Raw genomic sequence first — 14,722 nt, 5'->3', positions numbered from 1 at the left:
CCAGCACCAAATGAACTGTCTCACAATTGGAAAATGACCAATACAATGTTTCTTTAATGAATGGCCACTAAGTGGCCTGTGAATAGGGGAAGGTATGAAAGATTATCATCTCTCACCACAATCTTACCTGAATTTTACGGTGCTGAAATATAGAGAAACAAAAGAGGAAAGTATATTATGGGAATCTTTAACATCATTGAATAGGAAGACTCTCTTGACAAAGAGTTTGTTAAGTAGAAACTGGCGCTACTGAGATCCCTGGAAGATTCTGGTTTTCAGACTGCCACCTACTGGACAAGACAGGAAGTTTTGTTTATTTTCAGAGAATCTGCACATTTTTAAGTCACCAATTTCAATATGTTTCAGCTTGACCTTATTTAACGTGCCTCTTTTAGAATAGGACTCAAGCATTATATGTTGAATTAAATTATATGTTTCTTTTCAATTCTAAAACTTGCATTTTATTCTTAGTGAAACTGTTAGCCACACAGTCATGTCTGACTCTTTGCAACCCCATGGACTGTACCCCATCAGACTCCTCTGTCCGTGGAATTCTCCAGACGAGAATACTGGGTGGGTAGCCATTCCCTTCTAGATGGGATCTTCCTGACCCAAAGATTGAACCCAGGTGTCCCGCATTGCAGGCAGATACTTTACCACCTGAGGCACCAGAGAAGCCCATTTCATTCATAAGACCATAGTAAATAAAATATATGCATTCATCTATACATGAATGAGTCATCTAAAGAGTTATTCTCTGATTTTACTAATTTGCAAGTTTGCTCTTTTGTCTTCAAGTTTCAGGTTTACTTCTAGGTTTAGTAGCACCTAAACTTTTATTTCTTTCAAAGACATTGTCAGAAACATGAAAATTTGAAGTATTTTTTGCTGTTGTTTTTGGGTTCTTAGGAATATTGTCCCCATACTTGTAGTACTTTTAGTTCAAAACTTGATTCTTCAAAGTCAAACAACATTTCATTTCCTGGACTTCTAGCTACTGTCTTGAGCTCATCTCCATTCTCGAATTAGTAGCTAAACATTTCCTTTGTTCTCCATCATTCAACTTTCTCACATGGGCTTTGACACACTTTATCTCTTTAAAATATTTTATGACTGACACGGCCTAAACATAAAATGCCTAATAAATCCTTCTTTCAATTTGGGTTCAATAATACTCATTTCCAACCCATTTTGTTCTTTCTTGTTATCATTGTGTCCTATTCACTTAGCAAACTTATTAGCATGTTTAAGATCAATATTTATCTTTTACAATAAATGTATAGGAAACAATTTTTGAAATAATGCAATTTTCTTTACAACACATAAATTTGAAAAAACAAAAAATATATAGTTCAAAGTCAAATGTTTTCCAAATATCTTACAATTTTGAGAGTAAGTTATTCATAAAGAAAAGTACAATATTATTGTAGTACAGTATGAAATCACCTAGAGCCAGACATCCTGGAATGTGAAGTCAAGTGGGCCTTAGGAAGCACCACTATGAACAAAGCTACTGGAGGTGATGGAATTCCAGTTGAGCTATTTCAAATCCTGAAAGATGATGCTGTGAAACTGCTGCATTCAATATGCCAGCAAATTTGGAAAACTCAGTAGTGGCCACAGAACTGAAAAAGGTCAGTTTTCATTCCAATCCCAAAGAAAGGCAATGCCAAAGAACGCTCAAACTACCGCACAATTGCACTCATCTCACACACTAGTAAAGTAATGCTCAAAATTCTCCAAGCCAGGCTTCAGCAATATGTGAACTGTGAACTTCCAGATGTTCAAGCTGGTTTTAGAAAAGGCAGAGGAACCAGAGATCAAATTGCCAACATCCGCTGGATCATTGAAAAAGCAAGAGTTCCAGAAAAACATCTATTTTTGCTTCATTGGTTATGCCAAAGCCTTTGACTGTGTGGATCACAATAAACTGTGGAAAATTCTTCAGGAGATGGGAATACCAGACCACCTGACCAGCCTCTTGAGAAACCTGTATGCAGGTCAGGAAGCAACAGTTAGAACTGGACATGAAACAACAGACTGGTTCCAAATAGGAAAAGGAGTACGTCAAGGCTGTATATTGTCACCCTGCTTATTTAACTTATATGCAGAGTACATCATGAGAAACGCTGGGCTGGATGAAGCACAAGCTGGAATCAAGACTGCCGGGAGAAATAGCAATAACCTCAGATATGCAGATGACACCACCCTTATGGCAGAAAGTGAAGAGGAACTAAAGAGCCTCTTGATTAAAGTGAAAGAGGAGAGTGAAAAAGTTGGCTTAAAGCTCAACATTCAGAAAACTGCGATCATGGCATCTGGTCCCATCACTTCATGGCAAATAAATGGGGAAACAGTGGAAACAGTGGCTGACAATTTTTCTGGGCTCCAAAATCACTGTGGATGTTGACTGCAGCCATGAAATTAAAAGACGCTTACTCCTTGGAAGGAAAGTTATGACCAACCTAGACAGCATATTAAAAAGCAGAGACATTACTTTGCCAGCAAAGATCTGTCTAGTCAAGGCTATGGTTTTTCTAGTGGTCATGTATGGATGTGAGAGCTGGACTGAAAAGAAAGCTGAGTGTCCAAAAATTGATGCTTTTGAACTGTGGTGTTGGAGAAGACTCTTGAGAGTCCCTTGGACTGCAAGGAGATCCAACCAGTCCATCGTAAAGGAGATCAGTCCTGGGTGTTCATTGGAAGGACTGATGCTGAAGCTGAAACTCCAATACTTTGGCCACATGATGCAAAGAGCTGACTCCTTAGAAAAGACCCTGATGCTGGGAAAGATTGAGGGCAGGAGGAGAAGGGGATGACAGAGGATGAGATGGTTGGATGGTATCACCGACTCAATGGACATGGGTTTGGATGGACTCTGGGAGCTGGTGATGGACAGGGAGGCCTGGCGTGCTGCGGTTCATGGGGTTGCAAAGAGTCAGACACGACCAAGCGACTGAACTGAACTGATGGTGTGAAATAACTATGAAGTGAGCAAGATGTGCCAGTTAAATAAGCAGGGTGACAATATACGGTCTTAATGTACTCCTTTCCCAGTTTGGAACCAGTCTGTTCCATGTCCAATTCTAACTGTTGCTTCTTGATCTGCATACAGATTTCTCAGGAGGCAGATCAGGTGGTCTGGTATTCGCATCTCGAAGAATTTTCCAGTTTTTTGTGATCCACATAGTCAAAGGCTTTGGCATAGTGAGTAAAGCAGAAGTAGATGTTTTTCTGGAACTCTCTTGATTTTTTATGATCCAGCACATGTTGGCAGTTTAATATGCAGTTCCTCTGGGTTTTCTAAATCCAGCTTGAACATCTGGAAGTTCACAGTTCACATAGTGTTGAAGCCTGGCTTGGAGAATTTTGAGCATTACTTTGATAGTATGTGAGATGAGTGCAATTGCGCAGTAGTTTGAGCATTCTTTGGCATTGCCTTTCTTTGGGATTGGAATGAAAACTGACCTTTTCCAGTCCTGTGGCCACTGCTGCGTTTTTCAGATTTGCTGGCATATTGAGTGCAGCACTTTCAAGGCATCATCTTTCAGGATTTGAACTAGCTCAACTGGAATTCCATCACCTCCACTAGCTTTGTTCGTGGTGATGCTTCCTAAGGCCCACTTGATTTCACATTCCAGTATGTCTGGCTCTAGGTGAGGGATCACACCGTTGTGGTTATCTGGGTCATGAAGATCTTTTTGCATAGTTACTCTGTGTATTCTTGCCACCTCTTCTTAATATCTTCTGCTTCTGTTAGGCCCATACCATTTCTGTCCTTTATTGTGCTCATCTTTGCATGAAATGTTCCCTTGGTGTTTCTACTTTTCTTGAAGAGATCTTTAGTCTTTCTCATTCTATTTTTATCTATTTCTTTGCATGAGAAGTCAGGATATGCCAAGTTTCTGTTAAATGCTCAATCACTTCATTTAGTCTTCAAACAACTTTATGAAGTTGGTACCTCTATTATTCCCATTTTATAGATGAGGTTATGGAGGAATATGTCCAAGATTATGTAGCATGTAGGAAGGAAAGCTATATGCCTTGAACCTTGCTCATGATACTAGACTTTTCCATTTTTCTGGTAAATAAATGTGAAATTTAAACAGATTGTAGAAGGCCATAGTGATACTAAATGAAAATAGAACTGTTGCTAACAGGTTTCAATTTATCATTTTCCATTACTCGACTGTCATTTGAAATAAGGATGTCTTAGTATTTTTTAAACTAAATCCAGTCCCTAGTTTTTTTTATTTTTCCTTAGAAGACAGTGGACAGTCCATCAAATAGAGTGTCAGCAAAATGGCCTCAAAATATGTACTCATCAAGAGAACAACCTGCCTCTTCAACAAGAAAATAATGGGTCCTCTTTAAAAGGCCAGCTGGCTGTAGGATATTTGAGCATTTAGGGAACAACTTCATGTGAAAAGAAAGGATTTCCATGCAATATAAAATGACATTTTCACACTGTGTAAATTTACCCTGTAGCATATCTTCTTTTTTAAATCTGTGTGTGACTTGATTTACTGAGAAAACATTTCTGCTAATTTTTTCCATTTGTTCCAAAATTAACTTTATTTTTAATCTTCCTGAAAGTTCCTTGGAAATTCATTTTTATATATTTCAACTGGGATGTTTTCTTCCATCTTTATCACAAGAATAAATATTAGCACTTTTTTTTTTGCAAATTGGAACAAATTTTCCAACTATACAAAATTTTCCAGTGAAACTGATCAAATATTGTCCTTCAGAGATGAAAGTAGGATCAAGCTGGTTTAATTCCATGGCAATGAAATTAATGAGACTGTGTTTTGAATTGATATTCCATCTATTAGCCTGATCAAACCTTGTTTCAACTAATTTGACAATTGATATGCAGTTTTAGGAAGATTCTGAAAAGGGTATAAGAATGAGGAAACTATACTCTGGTATTATGGCAAAACTTGCTCTTGTCTGTTATCTGAGGAGGCAAGTCTTGATTTTTTTATCATGTAGCAATTCATGAGGATATGGTACCTAACGGTGAGAGGGAAAATCTTGATTGATTATCACGAAGTGATTCATGAGGATATGGTACCTAATGGGTGATAGTAAAGAGATCTCCCTGCTTTTGTGTACACTGTTTTCCTCATATTAAGATGTACTTCCCTCTTTCCATCTGCTAAACTCTTACTTCTGACCAGATGCTAAACTGGTAATTGGTTCAGAAATGTGCATGTGATCTCCACTCTCTGATCTCTAATTCCTCTGAGGTTTCTGTGACCGTTACTTTGAATTAGGGAGCTAAGCCTAAGTCATCTCAGAGACCACTGACATTGTTTAACTCCAAAATTCTCTTATTTTTACTCTTTCTTTTGCAACCTAGAGAGTTTCCTGTTATTTTTAAAACTATTCTGGAGTTGGTAAAAATTAGACCAGGCAGTCTTCCAAAACATTGAGTTTTATATCTCAGGATGAATTTAATGCCTGTTCCCCCCCTGGTTCCAATGTGACAACTACCCCTTGGATCAGTGGGTGCTTTATAGCCAGCTGTCCATATGGGAAGGGGCCTCCAGATCTAAGAAAGCACAGTGCCATTTCCAAAATACTTCTCATTCTATTTGGGTGTTAGTACATGTTGATCTGATAAGCATTTATTGACACATATTTTGAAGAGCTGAGTTAATTAGCAAGGTACTTCTCAAAGCTTCGGGCTAAATAGGGTTTTGGATAATAAGATTTCACCTTCTCCTAAGACCATATTTACCCTCTACAAGGCAGAGTTCATTGTGTCTTCTACTTCTAATTTTATAGTCTCTATTTATGATCCAGCATAAACTACTTGACCATCTCAAATCTGGAAAAAAGAACTATTGTTTCATCTCTTTTGGTGATCACTCACTAGTCCAACTTGACTCTTTTTATTTGTTACAAATCTTTTATGATCTCAGTGTATCTTCCAAACTACTCATTTTGCCTTATTGTTAGAGAAAAACAATATAATATCAAAAGTAATAGTCATGAAACTTAAAATTTTCTGAGCACTTACAGTTTAAGTACTGGGCTAGTTGCTGAGGATTCATTGGTAAGAAAGGTCCAGTCTCTATACACATAAAACAAAGTCTAAAAAATGTTTTCAGAAAATCAATTCTGAACAACAACAAAAAAACCCCAGTGTGTCAGATATAAAAGCATTTTAGATTATCTGCAGTTTTGGAATATCTTAATCAGTCAACTCATCTCTAAAACAGAATAATGAAGGGCTCTTATTGACTGAAGTGGAAACAAACACAGAAGCCATGATATATTATTCAGAGTTCTCCAGAGAAATGGAACCAATAGAGAAATGGAACCAATGGAACCATACATAGATATGTATGAGAAGATTTGGGCTTCCCAGTGATAAAGAACCTGCCTGCCAATTTCGGAGACATGAGAGATGTGGGTTCGATCCCTGGGTCTTGAAGATCCCCTGCGGGGGCGGGGAGGGGGGCATGCTAACCCACTCCCTTCCTGTCTGGGAAATCCCAGGGACAGAGGAGCCTAACAGGCTCAGTCCAGAGGGCTGCAAAGAGTTGGGCACAACTGAAACAACTTAGCACACACACATGCACAGAAGATTTATGATGGGAATGGACTTACGCAGTTTATGGAGTCCAAGAAGTCCCACAAAATGCCATAGGCAAGCTGGCGAGCTAGGACAGCCTGTGATATAATTCAGTCTGAGTCCAAAGGCCCAAGAGCTGGGAGAACTGAAAATGTAATTCCCAGTCCGAGGCTGCAGTCCTGAGAATCATGGGGCTGCTAGTGCAAATCACTGAATATAAAAGTTTGAGAACCAGGAACTCTGAAGCCGAAGAGCTGGAGAAGGTGGTGCCAAGTCAAAGAGAGAGGGAAGATTCACCATTTCTTTGCCTCTTGGTTCTATTCAAGCCCTTAACAGTTTTGAGGATGCCTGCCCACATTAGTGAGGGTGGATCTTCTTTATTTAGTCCACTAATACAGGGCTTCCCTGGTGGCTCAGATGGTAAAGAATCCGCCTGGAATGCAGGAGACCTGGGTTCAGTCCCTGCGTTGGGAAAATCCCCTGGAGGAGGGCATGGCAACCCTCTCTAGTATTCTTGCCTGGAGAATTCCATGGACAGAGGAGCCTGGCGGGCTACAGTCCATAGGATTGCAGAGTCGGACACGACTGAGTGACTAACCACAGCAGAATACAATGCTAATCTCTTCTTGAATCGCCTTCACAGACACACTCAGAAATAATTGCTTATCAGTTATATGGGCATCCCTTGGTCCAGTCAAAATGACACATAAAATTAACCATTACCCATGAGAGGTATAACATATTAAATGGCAATGTAATTCTGTATCAGATGTAATGGATAAAAGTCATGAAACAGTCTTGGCAATTAAGAATCATCAATTCTTTATATCCAGCCTGGGCTGATGATCTGTTTCACCCTAGATAATATACATGTGTCAATGCTGTTCTCTCGAAACATCCCACCCTCGCCTTCTCCCACAGAGTCCAAAAGTCTGTTCTGTACATCTGTGTCTCTTTTTCTGTTTTGCATATAGGGTTATTGTTACCATCTTTCTAAATTCCATATATATGTGTTAGTATACTGCATTGGTCTTTATCTTTCTGGCTTACTTCACTCTGTATAATGCCAAAGACCTGTTAAGCAAAACAGGATTGTGGAACAGTGCTTGAAGGCATTGACTCTGGGGTCAGGATGCTTCGGATTGAGTTCCTACTTCACCAGTATAACGATGCTGTAAAAGATTGTGTGACTCGATGTTTCTTGGCTGTTTCCGTTTCCTCATTTCTATGTATTTATTGAGTTATTTCTGACTGCGGTAGGTCTTCATGGCTGCATGGGTTTTCTCTAGTTGCGGTGTGTAGGGGCTACTCTCTAGTTGCAGTGTATGGGTTTCTCATTGCAGTGGCTTTGCTTGTTACAGAGCACAGGCTCCAGGGTGTGTGAGCTTCAAAGGCTGAGTTTCCCAGGCTCTAGAGCGCAGGCTCAGTAGTTACACACACAGGCTCAGGGTCCCAAGGCCTCATCCCAGATCAGGGGTCGAATCCATGTCTCCTGCCTTGCCGGGTGGATTCTTTACCACTGAGCCACCAGGGAAGCCCCCGTTTCCTCATTTCTGAAATGAGGATAATGATAGTATTTATTTCATGACTTTCTACAAGAATTAACTAAGGTAATATAAGTCAAGTGCATAGCAAAGTAAGCATATACACTTTAGCCATGAACCATTATAAATATTACTGTTCATTTGATGTTATTTACTGAGTAGAAATGTCTGGCCAGGTTGTGAGATGTCTGATACAGGAGACAAGTTCCCAGTATCAACGAGCTTACTTCCAGTGAGGATGGCGGGCATACATACAACTGTACTTCACGTTATGTAGATAACAAAGATGTGGGGATCATGTTATGGAGAGGAAGGAATAATACCCATGGGGCAGAACAGATAAAGATGGGGACACTAAATTTGTTTATTTGAAACAAGATAGTTTTTGGTCCTCTTGAAACAGAAGCATTAAATGTTTCATGTAACTCCAACTTCAGTTTTAAATCAGAGTGAATTAAATGATGCTATAAAACCAAGTTTACCGGTATGTAATAGATTAGGAATGGAAACAGGAAACTCAAAACTTGGCAACACTATCTCATCTAGGATCAGGAGTTATGGAGAATATTATAAGACTATGTTTACTGAAAAAATATGTCTTCCAAATAGGACAAGACTTGCACACCTGAAAATCATAGGCAAAGAATGATTCCAAAAACAGCATTAATAGCAATTGTTTCCCCTGAAATATCAGTTTTATCTCAAGTTGATGACAGGTCTAAACACATGCATGCAATAGAAATGAAAAAATCACTGACTTTTTTGGACTGAAGTCTCCAGCAGGCAATGAACTGTGTTTAACGCCATATGGAGGTAATTTAATGTGAATTTTGCAATACTTGGCATCACCGTATCTCCTAAAAGGAGTTACTGATTTTGTTTCTTTCTAGCATGATGATTTAGTTTTGCAATGGTACTGTCACCAGATGAGATTAATCACAATAATGATGCGTCTTTTTGCTAAGGATATTATCATAGATCATTCAAATACAGCCCAAGAGAAAAGGTTTCTAGTTAAACTTTCTAAATTGATAAAATAGTTATAAAGCATGAGCTCTTGGAAGTAGACATTATTTTGATTTTACTTGGGAGCATATGGCAAAATGATTATTCATTGATGTGAATTGATTTAGCAAATACGCACATGCACAGACACTTAAGTATCTTAAGTGTCTTAAGAGTATCTTAAGAGATATTGTATCTCTTAAGAGATGCACAGTATCTTAAGAGATATTGAAAATAATATTTGTGCTACAATACCAATTTCATGTGATTCCAATTACACATGTAAGATATGAGGTAACTCACTTAAAAATTGGGCCTCAGTTTCCATATCTATAAAATAATAATAATATCCATTTAATAGGATTGTTATGTGGCAATATCTTAAAAATGCTCTGTAACATAAAAGTGAGTCTTTTCCTTTTCTCTCCTTTTCTTCTTCCTTCTTGCTCTTCTTCCCCTTTCACTGTTAACTAGTCATAGTTTTACCAGGTCAAATATATATAATATATACTTTACAAATGAACTTTATAAGCGTATTTCAATATCACAGACCTAAAGCTACACTCAAAGAAATTTGTGCTGTGCTAAAGTTTAAGATTCCAGCTTATCCTATTTTCCTATGGTGAGATTGTTTATCCCAAACATTTACATACCAGTCATAACAATATAATCTCAAGTTGGCCATACTCTCTTAGTTGAGAGCTTAGCACATACACTGTAATTTATCTTTTAATAATAACCAATTTGAAGTTATTATACATAAAATGTGGTTTAAAATATTCAGTTGGTCACTGACTGCAATCACCCAATCGATACCACCTACTTTCTTCACAGCATTATTGTGGAAATTTTTAAAAACTGCAAAACTCATTTCACATTCTAGATACTATTGAGATGCTACATAATAAAAAAGCATTGAAAATATTCTTCTCAAATGTTATGTTCCAAAATAGTTTTCAAATTTGAAACATTTTTTGGCAATGTTTTTCAGTTGAACATTTACTGCTAATGGTAGGTATAAGGAATGCTTAATTTGGTAATACATAGTGGCTACTGGAAGGATGAGGAGAAAATGAGGTTGGCTTAAAATAAGAAAAAGATTAAGTTTTCAAATATTCCTTAGAAATACAGCATTTTAAAAATCTTTTTAGGAAAATGGCAGAATAGAAGGATGTGAGCTGACCTTTTCTTATGGAAACACGAAAATCACAACTAACTGCTGAACAACCATCGGCCAAAAAAGGCTAAAACCTACCAAAAAAGACACTCCACATCCAAAGACAGAAAGAAGCCACGAGGAGATGGCAAGAAGGGCTAAATCACAATAAAATCAAATCTCATACATGCTGTGTAGGCGGCCCACAAACTGGAAATATTAATAGTTATGCCACAGGAGTTATCGCTCAGGAGTCCAAGTTCTAAGCCCCACATCAGGCTCCCCAGCCTGGGGGCCTGGCAACAGGAGGAGGAGATCCAAAGAATCTGGCTTTGAAGGCCAGCGGGAAAGCCACAGGACTGGGGGAAACTCCTCTCCTGGAAGGCACACACAGGGTCTTATGCACACCAGGACCACGGAAGAAATCATTGAACTCACCAGAGACTGGGCCAGACCTACCTGCTAGTATCAGATCTCCCGCGGAGGTGGGGGCTGGGAGGGGGGCAGCTGCAGCTCACGCCAGGGACAAAGACACTGGTAGCGGTAGTTATAGTGAGTATTCGTTGGTGTGAGCATCGGGTCCTTCAATAGGATAAAACTTTTGAGGGTGATCAAACGTGATTACTTATTACCTGTGAGGGAAAGAGAAACACCAGTGTGTGTTTCATCCAGCTGCTTATTACTTCTGCACCTGTGATCCCATCTATAAAAATGGTAATCATGATAGTATCTACCTTCCTCATACAGGTACTGTAAAGAATACACAAGTTATAATACTTCAAAGTCTGCCAGAAACAAAAGCGAAGGTAAGCTGTAGTTGGAAGAGTGTTGCCAGGCAGAAAAAAAAAGTGTTGTCTCTACATGACTTCATCATGACTTCATGTTTTAGTATAAGCTTCTTCTCAGCTCCTTCACTCCATCTCTCATCCCCCCTCCTCCTCTTTTTCTTCTTTCCTTTCTTCTCCTCTTGTGAGCTGACACTCCTGTGGCTATGATCATTTAATTTTTCTCTCTCACTTTCTTACGGCCTGACTCTGAAATTTCATACTCTCTCTCTGAATTTCCATCCACCTGTTCTCTTCTTCTCTCGATCTCTTTCAGTTTGAACATTTTCATTTTTGCTATTCAAGGCTTTAAAAAATAAAGTTAAATTCTTGGTCCACGGAATCTGACTGTCACTGGCAGGGTTGATCTTGAAATATGTGTGTTGACAGAGGGTCCTCTAGAGAGGGAGCCCCTCCTGTCTTGTGAGTTAAAGGGTCACGATGAAGACACCAGGGCTCCCTGTAACACGGGACACCTGTGCATTCAGCAAACACTTTTATCCTGACTATGCGGGGCGGTAGTTGGAAGTCCAATGCCATTTTCATTGGACTTTTCATTACTGATCTACTCAAAATGCCATGACCAGGAGCCAACACACATTGGACTTTTCATTACTGATCTACTCAAAATGCCATGACCAGGAGCCAACACACAAATGAGTTTGTGTCTTTCTCAATTGAGCATCACAAAGCTGAATCGAAAGCTTTAGGCAGGTTGGGATCCAATCGTTTTGTTGTGTCCCACTTTTTTTTTTCTTCTTAAGAAATATCATGGAAAAAGAAAAGGAAAAAAATCAGTTTCTTTTTTTAACCAAATAGTTTGAATCTTATATAGCATTGGCTAAAATTTGTTAAATATACACTCTGTGTACCAGGCTCTATAATGAACACTTTAAGTTTTTCATTAAAAAAATGTTTATGTATCTGTTTATTTATTGGCTATGCTGGATCTTCGTTATGGTGTGTGGGCTTCTCACTGCAGTGGTTTCTCTTGTTGCAGAGAACAGGGGTAGGCTTCTGGGCTAAGCATCTTAGCATGGGCTAAGATGCCCCACAACATGTAGGACCTTAGTTCCCAGGCCTAGGATTGAACCCGTGTCCCCTACGTTGGCGGGCAGATTCTTAACCACTGGACAACCAGGGAAGTCCTATGAGAAGCACTTCAAAGGTACCGTCATCTGTGATTTTTTTCACAGTTCGAAGAGGTATTGTTTTTATTTTATACATAAAGAAACTGACACTCAGAAGACTTATGTAATTTGCCCAAATTTATACAGGAAATAAGTGTCGGAGGAGCAATTCAAAACCAAGCCGTCTGGTTCCAAAGCTTAGAGTCTTAATCATTATAGATTGATAAAGGAGACAGTTTGTGTGGCTGCAGAGATTTGGTTCCCTGCAGGAGATTCAGAGTTGGATCTTCAATAGGTTTCCTATTTTGTTAGAAAATGTAGAGATGTTGATGTAAAATACTGAATAGCTCTATGACACAAACTTTGAAATGCACGTTTGTGCTTGTATCTTTCTTATTAGTACAAAACATTACTTCAGCTAGATTCTTTCTTCTAATCTCTCTTAGTTTTCTTGCGTGTGTGCGTGCTAAGTCGCTTCCGTCACGTCTGACCCTTTGAGACTCTATGGACTGCAACCAGCCAGGCTCCTCTGTCCATGGGATTCTCCAGGCAAGAATACTGGAGTGGGTTGCCACACCCTCCTCCCTTAGTTTTCTTATCTATTGGTAAATTGATCTCAGCATATGTACTTAGTTTTTGTCAGGATGTGTATACAAATAGCACTTAAATAGCAATCCATTGATGAGAACTTCCATTACATTCTGAGCTGTATTAATTTTTAATGGACCGAATGCAGACAGGTTCCTGAACAATGCTGAATCATCTTACATCTGGAGATTCATCTTCAAGGATGCGGTGATCTTTCCAGACAGTAAACCAAGTCTCTGAAGAAGAACTGCCGTGGAGGGCCCCTGTAACCATGACTGATGAAGTCATTACAGAAAAGACAAGAGTTATTTTAGGAGAGAAAAGTACTTTGCTTTTGTGTGCTTGTTTTGGACTTTGATTTTTATGGGTTCTGTTTATTTTCAAGCACAAAGTAGCACAATTTTATTCATATGTTATTTGAAAATTGAGTAGACTGTAAGATCAAAAAGACCTCTGGTCACATAAGAAATTTCCTTCAAGGGGAAAAAACGGGAATTGGTCGCCACATTTCTAAATTATAGACAGGAGTCAAGTACCTATATGCCTGTTACAGTCACGTTTGTGTCTTGCCCTGCCTTGCTCACCTGCCGAGGGAATCAGTGGTACGGACAATGCAAAATTCTCTTTTATCTTTTATCTTATATATGTGATAGAAATCTGTTGAATAGAAGAGATACTGGGAAGTGGGGCTCTATTTTAGAATAGACTTGGATTTACAGAAGTTAGCCCTTCAGATGCTGTGAGGACTTTATTTGTTTGGTAAAACTGGAGTCACCATAAAAATACAACAAAAATATTGAGAAAACTGGCAAAAAAGCTTACATAGTAAAATAAACATTAAATTTCTTTTTTATATCTGACTTCAAATGTGTATTTCACTTACAGCCTCATAAAGTTTTGTAATAGGTATCCGACAATTCATTAATAAGGTAAAAATCTGTGAAAATGTTCATGGTAGTGAAATTTTGTATAAGAATATAATATTAGAAACTACATACACATTTATGTGAATTGGAGATCAAAAAAGTAGAAATTTTAATAATTCACTATACCATAAGAATATTATATTATTTGTGGGTAATCATGACTACCAACCTTCCTAGTATTTTTCTCTCTCTCTCCTCATCTCTTCTCTTTCTTTCTTCCTCTCCCTCTCCCCCTTCCCCTCACCATGAGAACATTTATAGATCATGAAGGTTTGAGAGTACTCATTATGAGAAAAGGAAGAGAGAACCAAATTTTAAAAGGCTGGCTTTACTTTCTCCCAGACTTAACTCTTTCATTATTTAATTATCTGTGCTTGCAAAATTGAATGAGAAAACAAATTTTACCTGAAACTAATTAATTGCATGTCCTTTAATTTGAATGTTCAAATTATTTGATTCAACAATTATTATATGCATGTAAAAAGGGAGCTTTAGAAAAAATGTCTCTAAGAATGTACTTCACAGTCTTTCTGTTCATTTCTGATCCTTGAACAAAGAGAAAATACTATTAATTGAGCCATTTTTATGACACAAAATATCTTCCTTTATGACAGAAAGATTAACATTGCCTTTATAAAAGCTACAAGACTTTTTGAAAATTAGTCATTATATAAGGAAGAGTCATTACTTGTATTTTGTATTTTATATTTGACTTAGGTAAAATATTTTATGGTTATATTAAATATAATCTTACTGTATACTTGGGAGTCTATAATATTTAAAATACTTTTACTTCTGTTGTTTATTATATATCAAATATATATCTGAAATAGTATATAAAATTTCAGAGGTACACTGTGATACTTATACCCCTTCAGACATTCAACTGGATGTGTTTTTATCTTGAATGTGTGAAGCGTCTTCCTCCTTACCTTAAAGTAATGGATATCTCTTAACAGTGAA

The 14,722-nt window shown here is 38.1% G+C and overlaps 1 protein-coding gene across 1 annotated transcript in view; it reads left to right on the top strand.

The window, feature by feature from the left end:
* The window catches only part of LOC122684422, a 438,645-nt gene extending 425,330 nt beyond the window's left edge, over positions 1–13,315 (top strand). The window contains exon 6 of the mRNA XM_043888555.1: positions 12,982–13,315. Coding sequence (XP_043744490.1) covers position 12,982 — 1 coding nt within the window. The 3' untranslated portion in view covers positions 12,983–13,315. The remainder of the gene's footprint in view (positions 1–12,981) is intronic.
* The last annotated feature ends 1,407 nt before the right edge of the window (positions 13,316–14,722 follow it).

The sequence above is a fragment of the Cervus elaphus genome, chromosome 3 (assembly GCF_910594005.1).
Source record: "Cervus elaphus chromosome 3, mCerEla1.1, whole genome shotgun sequence".
Lineage (NCBI taxonomy): Eukaryota > Metazoa > Chordata > Mammalia > Artiodactyla > Cervidae > Cervus > Cervus elaphus.
Note: the sequence above shows the minus strand (reverse complement) of the source record. Positions and strands in the feature narration are given on the sequence as shown.